This window comes from Talpa europaea (assembly GCF_964194135.1).
Source record: "Talpa europaea genome assembly, chromosome: 15".
Lineage (NCBI taxonomy): Eukaryota > Metazoa > Chordata > Mammalia > Eulipotyphla > Talpidae > Talpa > Talpa europaea.
In genome coordinates this window covers 70261782-70273339 of record NC_140083.1, presented here as the reverse complement: position 1 = coordinate 70273339, position 11558 = coordinate 70261782, and the positions used below count along the sequence as shown (strand labels likewise).

General features: G+C 48.9%; 1 protein-coding gene across 1 annotated transcript in view; it reads right to left on the bottom strand.

Moving 5' to 3' along the window:
- VWF (von Willebrand factor) overlaps positions 1–11558 on the bottom strand; it is a gene marked incomplete at its 5' end in the record, with an annotated part of 115408 nt that overhangs the window by 79231 nt on the left and 24619 nt on the right. Inside the window, 4 exons of the mRNA XM_084255945.1 lie at positions 6554–6600; positions 7805–7916; positions 8690–8812; positions 10541–10757. Coding sequence (XP_084112071.1) covers positions 6554–6600; positions 7805–7916; positions 8690–8812; positions 10541–10757 — 499 coding nt within the window. The remainder of the gene's footprint in view (positions 1–6553; positions 6601–7804; positions 7917–8689; positions 8813–10540; positions 10758–11558) is intronic.

Sequence of the window (11558 nt, the reverse complement as noted above, 5' to 3'; positions counted from 1 at the left end):
CCCTGAGGACCCCAGGGTGGGCTGGCATGTGGGTGATGCTGAGCCCTGAGCCTGTGGGGTCTGTGCCAGTGCTCAGCCTCAGACCTGGACCGCAGACACCCAGCAGGTGTCCAGAAAGTCAGAGAGTTGTTGGGTCAGTGGGAGACGCACACATTTGGTGTCAGAGTGTTGAGCAGAATGAGATTGTGCCTGACGGTTGTTGGCAGTGGAAGTCCGGGCAGAGCCAGCAACAAGGTGGACAAGGTCACCGGGCTGGTCATCATGAGTTGGAATTCTAAATCCCCTGAGGTCACCAGAAATCTTTTTAAATGATTGTTTTTCAGAAGCCACCATCCATCTACAAACAGTGATACCACCCTTGTGTCAAATGTCTTGACCGTTGGCCATAAAATGGGCAGGACCTCTTTCCCCAACCTTCCTGAGTTTTCTTATCTGAGCAAGAAGTTTGGCCAAGGAGAAAATTCACAAACATTCCAAAGCAAAGCTTTCAGGCCTGGAATTTAATCCTCCCTTCTGATTTCCTGCGGAGCCCCACTGATGTGTGCTCCAAAGTTTCTTGAGATTCAGAACTGTATATAGCATATCTCCATGGCACAGCTGAGGATGGAGGCGCTGGCAAGGGAAGCCAGGAACATGGATGGGCAAGCTGCTGGGCGGCAGGTGGCCCTGACTCTGGCACCTTGACCAGATCAAGGCCAGCCTCGCCCCTGTCTGCCCAGTGCGGTGCACCCAGACCACTGCTGGTCAGAGTCAGTCACCAAAGGGCAGCCCCCAGCAAGCCAGCCAACAGAGAAGGTGGACAGTGCACCTTCGGGAATGAATGAAAAGCAGATGCTTCTTAAAACAGCATAAAAGGCGAACCAGTCAGAAGGGAAGCCACTGCGACATGAGAAAGAGCTTTCCTCGTGGGAAGAGAAAACAAAAACAAAAATTCTCCCATCTGATGGAAACACATCACCTCTTTGAAACACCCCCTTTTGTTTGCACTAAGTGAGCCTTCCAGAGGCGGGGTGGGTTGCTCCGCTCACCTCTTTTGTGTCTGTCCTTGTCTCTCAGTCTTCAGGAAGGCCAGCCCATAGGCCTTTGGCAAAGTAACTCAGACTTACTCCAAGTAATTTGTCACCAAAGCCTGCCCCTGGCCCACAATAAGATAATAATCTCAACCCAATGTGCCAGAGGGGTTTATAAGTGCTCCATGGGCACCACTTCACTCTGTGAGGTGGGCCTCCCTACCCCCACTTAACAGATGAGGAGACCAAAGCTCAGAGACATTAAACTTGCCTGAGACCCCACAGTACAGGCAACCTCAGAGATAGTCCAGACCATTCCAGACCACGGCAAGAAAGCCAATGTCACAATAAATTAAGTCACCCAAATTTTCGTCTTTCCAGGCCATGTAAAACCTATGTTTATGCTATCGTGTATTAAGTGCCTAGTAGCATTATGTCTAATAAAACAATGTACATATCTTTAATTTAAAAATTCTTTACTGCTAAAATATGAGCTGTTAGATAAATGGCACCACGGACTTGGTCAGCGCAGGGTGGCCACAATACGAGTGGAGTGGTGCCTGGTTAATGGACATTGGTACATGGGCATTTCTGTATGGCTCCAGAGCCCCCAATACTGCCTCTTGCAGTCTGCGTTCCTTAGAGCTAAGCCTCAGCCATCCTGATCCTGGGCACAAATGCCCACAGGCATAAGTACACCTGGGCCTGGACACAGAGACTGGAGCAGAGGAAACCCTGGCTCTAAAGGGTGATGGCCTGCAGGAGGTCTCAGATGGCTCCAGAAACACAGGCCCAGGCAGGGCACAGGAACTTGGGGGACTCAAATCCCCTGGGTGGGCTCAGCACCCTGGCAGTGCAGACTCTCTAGCCTTAGTTTACTCACAGCTGTCTCCGTTAGCCAGGGAAGAAGTTTGCTCCTTTCCGGAAGGCTTCAGAACAGACAGCGTGGATCCCAAGTTTGAATTACAGAGTTGTGTTCTAATGCACCAGAAGTTATCCCGAACCAAAAGAGTAACAAGTTATGCCAAGGCCCTCACCTGCCCCTCCCACACCCCAAACCCCAGGGGAAGGCTCCTCTCAGCCCCCAGCCCCAGCCACACCACCCACACCCCACCCTCCCCATTCCAGGCTCCTGTGGGTCTGCGCCAGTCTCAGCCCACCCCTGCCCCAGTTTGGCAAAGAGCGGTGCTTTGTGAAGATGAAATGAAGATGAAAGCAGCTCACATTTACTGAGTGTTTGCTGGTGTCAAGTAACAACAGCCAGGGGGTGAAGCTGCTGTAATTACCCCTATTTTACAGATTAGAAAACTGAGGCTGTGAAATAATTACGCAGCTTGCCAAAAGTCACCCAGCTAACAAGGGGGAGAACTGGATTTTCAACCAGGCTGCCCGAGGGCAGTGTTCCCAGCCCAGGTCTTCCACAAATAAAAGACCCTGCACTCGAAGCTTCCCAGCTCCGGAAGAGTACCACACTCCTCCATCAGGAACTTGAGATTCTATGACCCAAGCTTTATTTGTTTGAGGAACAGCCCCTATTAATGTTCTTAGCACACTAACCCCAGCCAAACACTTTCAGTTCAGTGGGAACAAAATCAGCAGAACCTCTCTGGACATAGTGTTTTGCAGCGGTTCAGGGTTACAGAAAGGAAATTGTGCAGTCTTTGGGAGAGCACACTTTTGCTGGGGTTGCCCTAATTCCTAACAGTAAGCAGTAGTGTACAGGAAGTAGCACCTATCTAAGGGAGCCCCAAGTGTCCCCCATATAGGCCGTTGCTCTCCTGAACAATTATCCTCCCTCCCACTATGCATTCACAGCACTTAGAGCTGAGGCAGGCTCTAAGGTACCCCCTGGCCTCTACCTCCTGGATTCCCACTGCCAGCTGAATCATGTCAAGGTAAAAACACATGCCAGGCACAGAACAACTGGGAGGCAACAATCAACTAACTCCAGAACTAGGGAAAAAATTGGTCAGAGGCTTTGTTGTGTGCAGATCAAGAGCTTAGTGGTTTCACTGGCAAAATATCAAAGCATTCAGTATACTGCAGAGTTGGAACTGGTTATCTTCCCACCAAGGCAAGAAATCTTCTTGCATCCTTAGCAAAGCTTATACATTTTGAATTGAAGACCAAGGATTGTATGGTCTGCCCCAGACCAAGTCTCCCATCATGTACACAGTGGGTGTTCAAATAATTGTTGGACAGATGAATGGGTAGGTGGGTGAGTGTATGGAAGGAAGGAAGGAAGCCTGGTTGCATAGATGGTGGATGGATGGAACATTCTTCCTGTGGACAGCTGTTATCAAGAATCCCTGATCTGGTTGTCATTCTCACAAAACACAATGAACTGAATTCCTAGTCACAAATAATTGCTTATAATCTAGATATTAAAAAGTGTTCTCACAGGTCAATTGCAGTAAGTCCTTCTGTCTTTCAAAGGGCTCACTGGGTCTTTCACAGCATGTGATTATGTTAAATAAGAGCACAGATCTCACTTGCAAAAGCAATCTTTTGTCCTTCCTGCTTCCTTTCACAACCACACAAAAGATAAACTGCCCATCCTTGGGCTAGACTAATTCAGCTAGCCCCAGTGTTCACTTTCCATCTAGTTCTAGAATTTTTCCAGTATAAAGGGTACTGGGTAATTCCTAAGTGACCCTAGGTGACCCTTATTTGATCCCAAATAAGAATCCAGGTACCCATATTCAAACCCCTGCCAGCCCAGCAAGACAGCCAGCCTACCAAGGCCAATGTGGCCTTTTGGGGCCCAGAGAAAAGGAGCCTGTTACCTGACTGTTGGCCTAGCAGTCTTTTATTGCACTTTACAAACACGGAGGCCTCCAAGAGAATGAGCTGAGAATGAGCTCATCAAAACTAGATGGGGGCCCACTCCCAAGTTCATGAAGTACAGCAGAGACCCTCCTATGAAGGATAGACCAGGGCCTGGGGAGAGTAAAGGGAAGGGCAAAAGCAGAAGTGAGGCAGTGGTGGAATGAGTCCTTTTGTCTCTTAACAGCTGTGTGACTCTGAGTAAGTTACTCAACCTCTCTGAGCCTGCTCCCTCTTTTGCAGAATAAGAATAAATTGTATAAATCTGAAGAAGAAGAAATCAAAAAAACCATCCCTTTTATTATCAAAACAAAAAAAAAATCAAATACTTGGGAATAAATCTAACAAAAGAGGTAAAGGACCTATACAAAGAAAACTATAAAACACTGTTAAAAGAAATAGAAGAAGACACAAAGAAATGGAAAGACATCCCCTGCTCATGGATGGAAGGATAAACATTATCAAAAATGGCCATCCTATCAAAAGCAATATACAGATTCAATGCTATTCCAATAAAAATTTCAATGTCATTCTTCAAAGAAATAGAACAATTATTGATGAAATTCATATGGAATCACCAAAAACCCCGAATAGCCAAAGCTCTCCTGAAAAAAAAAAAAAAGAAGGGAATAGAGGCATCACACTCCCAGACTTCAAACTATACTACAAAGCCATAATCATCAAAACTGCATGGTATTGGAACAAGAACAGACACACAGACCAATGGAATTGAATAGAAAATCCAGAAATAAACCCACAGATTTATGGTCAACTAATCTTTGACAAAGGAGCAAAGAATATGCATTGGAGCAAAGAAAGTTTGTTCAATAAATGGTGCTGGGAAAACTGGGTCGCTACATGCAAAAGAATGAAGCTTGACCACCACCTCACACCATACACAAAAATAAACTCAAAATGGATTAAAGAACTAGACATAAGACCTGAAACCATAAAATACATAGAAGGAAATACAGGCAAAACACTACGTGATATGCACATCAAAGACATCTTTACAGACACATCACCCAAAGCAGTGATAGTGAAGGCAAAGATCAACAGCTGGGATCAAATTAAAGAGCTTCTGCACAGCAAAAGAGACAATAACAAAAACAGAGAGAAACCCCACCGACTGGGAGAACATTTTTGCACACAACACTAATGATAACAGACTGATCACAAAAATCTTCAAAGAGCTGATGAGACTCAACAACAACAAAGAAAATAATCCAGTAGAGGAAATGCAAATGGCCAACAGGCATATGAAAAAATGTTCAACATCACTTGTCATCAGGGAAATGCCAATCAAAACTACCATGAGATACCATCTCACACCAGTGAGAATGGCACATATTAAAAAAAAAACTAGCAACAACAAATGTTGGCGAGGATGTGGAGAAGAAGGAACTCTCCTGCACTGTTGGTGGGAGCGCAAACTGGTCCAACCACTATGGAGAGCTGTGTGGAGATTCCTCAACCTACTAAACATAGAGCTTCCATATGATCCAGCAATTCCATTCCTAGGTATTTACCCAAAGGACACAGAAACATCAATTCCAAAGGGCACCTGCACCCCTATGTTTATAGCAGCACTGTTTACAATAGCTAAGCTTTGGAAACAACCCAAATGCCCAAAATTAGATGACTGGATCAAGAAGATGTGGTACATATACACCATGGAATATTACTCAGCATTCAAAAAAGATAAACACATGCAATTTGCAGCAACATGGATGGCACTGGAAGGGATCATGCTCAGCGAAATAAGCCAGAAAGAAAAAGAAAAATACCGGATGGTCTCACTCATAGCAGGAATCTAGAAAACCTAAATAAGGGACCAGGAAAAACTATAAGAAAGTGAAAATCAAAATCAACAAACAACTATGAACCAGATACACTCTATGGGGGGTGAGGGGCAGGGAGGGGAGGGATGGGGTCAAAATAAGGGGGTTGCAATTGTATGGGGAATATAAAAATAAAATTTATTTTAAAAAAAAGAAAAAGAATAAATTGTACCTGCTTCACAGGTTGCAGTGATGAAGTAATATGTGTAAAGTATTTAGCACAGTGCCCTCCACAGAGCAGATATCCCATGAGAGGACTCAAAGGGGAAAACCACAAAGAGAAAAGCTAGGATCACGGAGGGGTGAGGCAGAGGGGAGTTTCAAATAGGTAAAGTTTGCAGTAAATAAAGCTGGGGCCAAATAGAGGAGAAGGTGATGGGCAGAGACCATAAGGCTAATTTTCCAAAGCAGATTTTCTAGGACAGGAACAAGGTGGGGGGAATCATTTGTGGCCTGATTTTCCCAGCTCTTGGACCACACCAAGATCTTTACAGCAGATATTCCAGAAAGTTCTCACTTAAAGCTTAATGAATCATCAAGCCCTTCTTCCTCCTAATTTTCCAAAGAATTTTCATGCTTTTTGTTTAGTCAAATATGACCTTACATTCTTACAGCTCATTCAACCTTAATCCTTTGAGCAAACAGGTAATGAGAAAAGGACAAAAAAAATCCTTTGCCCAGGTGTGCTCTCCCATTTCAGCTACTTCAGGGTACCCTCTGCTGGCCCAGGAGGGGCCCAGCACAGCTGGCATGAAAACACACCTGTGGTCAGGGGGTCCCTGGAAACCCCCTTCCTGCCTTGATGTGTGTGTTCAGTAGGGGAGGACAAATCTCTGCACTCCAAGAAAAGAAGGGGATGAGCCACAGTTCACCTACCTGGGCATTCTTCATTGCTGCAGATCCACAGGCTATTTCGGCAAATGCTGTTGGGGAGAAGCACAGGGCATGAGTAATTGTGCAAACACAAGGGCACCTGAGCGGATTTAGAGCTCATGGCAAATGTCACAGAAACCAAAGATCACTGTGGGAGGCGGAGGGGTCTTGGTGAGGTTGTACAGAACTGGGCTCTGACCACAAAGGAAACTTGGGGCTCTTGGGGGAGAAACCCTGACAAGAGATATAGAAGAACAAAGAAAACCTGGGAGATCCAATGTCCTTGAAAATCTACCCGGGTGCTGAGCAGTCACACACACACACACACACACACACACACACACGCAGTTAGTGGAGGAGAACAAGGGAAAATTGTTGAAAGCACGAATACCCAGACCATGCTGGGCAACTCAAGGAGAATCCTTGAAGACCACCAAGCAGGGAAAGACAGTCAGGGTAGAGGCCTGACGAAGAAAGGGGGAGCTATTTTCCCAAAAGGCAGAGGTAGTAGGTACAGTTGGCCAGAGGAAACAGCCAGCTTCTTGCAGAAATTCCTTGAGCTCAGCAGAGACAGGAGCCAGGATTGGGCACCTGCCACCTGTAAAAAGCATGGAGGGAAGGCATGTCTGCATGAATAACCCCTGGGAAGGCTGTTCCCTCCCACCCAGCAGTTAAATAGATGTCAAGGAGAGAAAAATAGTGTGTCACTGGGTGACCATAGTCCCTCTTCTGGGAGATTCACTTATTAAAACCCAGTTTGGGGGCCTCCCTGGTGGCACAGACGGTTGAGTGCAGTGCTGTGAAGCTGTTCGCAGCCTCTGCAGCGCAGGTTCAATCCCGCTGGTCAGGGAGATACCCACATGATGCGGCAGACCTCTCCTCAGCAGAACTCCACTCAGCAGTGTATTTCAGTCAGTCTGCCTCTCTGTTCCCCACTCTGTCTCTGGTGAATCCTCTCACCCTCCCGCACCTCTAGCCTGTACCCTGGTTCTTGTATGCATAAATAAATCTTTAAAAAAAAAAACCCAGTTTGAAGGAAATTGGACACATCATAAGCATGTAGGGTCCCTCCCTCCCTAACACCCCTCTCCCCAGGAGTATCTGTAATAGAATCCTTGGTCCCCATCATTGAATTCTACCCCTTTCTCCAAACCATTCCCCCCTCCAATCTCACCTTCTCTCTCTCCGCAGGCCAGGTGCTGCCCCAGCAGCCCCTCCCCCAGCCCCTGGGGCACTCCCAGGAACCCCACTTACCAGGTATTGCAGTCTTGTGAGAGGGAGGCGCCTGGGGGGTACCGCCTCCCAGAGTGTACACAGGGACACTCGGATCTCTCCATGCAGCGGCCATCATCCAGGAGCTGGCCCTCTGGGTTTAAGGACATCAAGGCACACACTCAGCCTGTCATCCTCACGACATCCCCCAATTCCTAGATCCCCATAAGTGCAGCCTAGCTCTTCTCCTGGGAAGCCCAGAGAATTTGAACATGTCTCAAGTTCATGTGGGAGGGAGGGGACCGGCCATCTCCACTGCAGCCATGACCAAGGTCTTTCACTCGGGGATTCCTGTTTACCTTTCCCATAGGGCAGCAGGAGAAGGGGGAGATTATAAATCCTCATTCTGCAGAGGGGTGGATGGAGATGATGGTCAAGATCTCCCAGGAGGGAAGTCAGGGGTCAAAAGATGCAGGACTCACTCTCAGTCACTAACAAGGTTTTTCAACGAAGTTCACAAAGTCTTCCCCAAGAAAGACTCTCTAGTGCAAAGCTTCTTTTCAGCTCAGCTGACCTAGCCAACCCAGGAAACATTTAAAAACATCTTTCTCCCAGGCCAGCTCCCTGACTTCACTGAGAAAGCAACGCTGCAGTTCAGATGGGGCCACGTGCTCCCCAAACAAAGTCACTGTGGGCATCAGTCCCTCTTCAGCTTCCCCAGACACACGTGCTGTCGTGGATACAGTACAACAGGAAAACGTAAACTAAAATGAAATACCCGATCCCTCTGTAAAAAGACTTTTAAAAGTTAAAATAAGAGGCCTCTGATTTCATCAGCGAGGAGCAAACAAGTGGCCTTCATGTGCTCCCTGAGCCAAGGGCGCTGGCAAGGTCTCAGGTTTGTAAATAAAGCGGGAAATTTATTACCAGGGCAGCTGCAGCCATCCACGCACTGCTCCTGACACACTTCATTGATATGCAGGCTCTGGCAGGTTCTGGAGCACGGGGACACACACTCCTTGTAGTCCATGCCAGCGGGGCATGCCGGTCCTGGAAGAGAAAATGGAGTCTTCCAGAGCCTCCTGTACTTGGAGCCTCCACGCCCCCATTGTCAGTGCCCTCCGTTGACTGTCTTTTCAGGGGCCCCTTCAACATGCACCCCTGCTAACCCCTTCTCTGAAAGATAACTTCCATTTTGCAAGGCCTGACTAAGCTCGGCAGTCACCCGGGACCACCCACTCCCCTTTGGTCACCTGCTCTCCCTGAACAACTGGACATTCTTTTGCTCCTCTGTGCTCTGTTCCTTTCTCTTAAAACCCTTTCAGGGTGGGGGCCTCCCTGGTGGCAGAGGGGTTAAGTTTCAGCACTTTCATCTCCATGGTATGAGCTCAATCCCCGGCCAGGGAGCTACCCACATGGCGCAGCAGACCTCTCCTGTCTCGCCCGCTGCTCCCCTCAGCAGTGTATTTCAGTAGATCCACCTGTTCTGCCCCCCACTCTGTCTCTGGTGAATCCTCTCACTCTCCACTCCTCTGGCCTGTACCCCAGTTCTTCTATACAAAAATAAAAGTTTCATCAGGAAAAATGGTTTGGAGATGTCAAAAAAATTAAAAACAAACAAACAAACAAACAAAAAAAAAAACCTTTCAGGGTGATACCAAACTCCAGGCCAAAACTGAGTGGCCTCTCAGGACTTCGATGTCCCCAGGACTCTCTGTCCTCCTCCAGGGCTCCGTTTCCTCTCAAAGTCAGCCGCCCTCTCACACCCCACCCAGCATGGCCACACCATTCACGCCCACTTGCCATGCGAGGAACACATGCTCTGTATTTATTTCCTTATCCCCTAAGCATCCGTCTTCCCTGTCTGGACAGATCCTCCCACCTCTCTTGAGCAAGGACAGGCCTCCCTGTTCATCTCTCCGCCTGAAAGGCTGACTACACCAGACAGTGGCCCCAACCTCTTCTCCTCCAAAATACATCCGTTATCTCCCTCACCCCACCCTCAAAGACCAAGGAAAGAACCCCTTACAGGGGAGAAACCAGCTGCTATTAGCCACCTCCCCCACACCCCCACAGTCAAGATAAAAGCGCTAATTTATAGGCAGAAAAACACAAACTGAAACACATGGGTCTTCTCAGAATCTGGCTGCCCCTCTGCCTCCCCGTCCCTGGGATCTGGCCACGATCGTAGACTGGCCACAAACGTGGACAGGCCTCCCTCCGCACAGCTTCCATTGGGTGGGGAGGGGGGAGAGAAGAGGCTGCTGCAAGGTGGCTTAATCGTGATGGGGGCGGGGGGGGAACATGATAACGAGTGACTAGGGCCCAGGGGGATCCAAAGAGCCACAAGTGAGGTGCAAGGAATGGTGAGCACTGTGCCTGGAGGAGAGGAGGCGACTTGAAAAGAGGGAGACATTATTAACAGCCTGCCAGACTCCTCGGGATCAGCCCTGGGCAGTACAGTCACTGACCGAAATGGCCTCAACTGCTGAGCTTGCAGTTGGAGGGAGAGGACATTTTCAAGTCCAAGGGATGGACTACCTGAGGGAGTAATGGGGGACAGAGATGGGAGTGGCTGTGGGGCGGACCTTGGGGAAGCCTTTCAAGGCTCACCGCAGCCCTGAAGGGGGCAGACCCTTCATGGCCAGCACCCCGGTGGAGGCGCAAGAGGGCAGGAGCTCATGGGAACCAGACTCGGGAGTGCTGAGGCTCTGCAGGCCCTGCCTGGTTGACCTGCAGTAAAGCCCAGAAGCAACCCGAATGACACCCAGGACTCACGGCAGGCGGTGAGGTCAGTCCAGCCATGCAGTACGGCCCCCTGGCCCGCACAGGCCCGGGCGTACTCCAGGAAGGCGGAACAGGGGCAACTGGGCTCCTGGGCACAGGTGCACAGCATCTTCTCGCACAGGGCCACAAAGGGCTCGGGGTCCAGCAGGGGGTGGCAGCGCGCAAACACCGAGGCGCTCTTCAGGAGCTGGCACTGCTCCCAGCGGTCCTGTGGAAAAAGGGCACCCATTGAGGGAGGCGCCAGGTGGCAGGTTCTGCTGTGCAGTCCTGAGTCTCTTGGGTCTGGCACTAGGGACCCCAAAGCCCACCCAGAGAACTGAGGGGTCGTGCCTGGCACTCAGGAGATGCCAACCAGCATGTGTCAAGGTAAACAGTCCATGGATCCATACAGTGGACCAAGACTGAGGTTACATCTGAGACTGAGCCTAGAAATGGGCTCAGGGTGCAGGCAGTATCCTCCGAAAGGAAAGAGCAGAGAGAAGGAACAGCAAGAAGAGCGTTGAACTTGGAGTCAGGCCTCACGGCTTCAGAGCCCTGAAATACTGATCAGCCTCTGTTTTGCTGACTCAGCCCCTCCTCCCTGCTCCTGGCCTTCGTCTTCTCTAGTATAAATGAGGAGGGACAAGAAATGTATGAAGTAAAGAGTCCTGAGATTTTCATCCAGCATGTTGAGGACAGAATACAGTAAAATGCCATTTCAAACACTCCCCAGGTAATTCCTGGGCACCACAGAGACCACTTGCCATCAACCAAAATATGCCAGTTTCTATCAAGTGCCCAGACTCTGCAGGCAAGGGCTCCTCTGTGGTTTTACCCCTTTGTTGATGCCTTCAGCCTAATAACAGGTGGGTTGGGAGGAGGCACCGGGCCCACCTGCCTGCACGCCAGTGTAAACACGCCTGTATGTTGTTTATGAACATCTCCTTGATCTGTGTTGGCGTGATGTGCTAAGTGCACATTTTTTCACAGCTTAACATCCCCAAAGCCGGGTGCATGTGACAATCACACT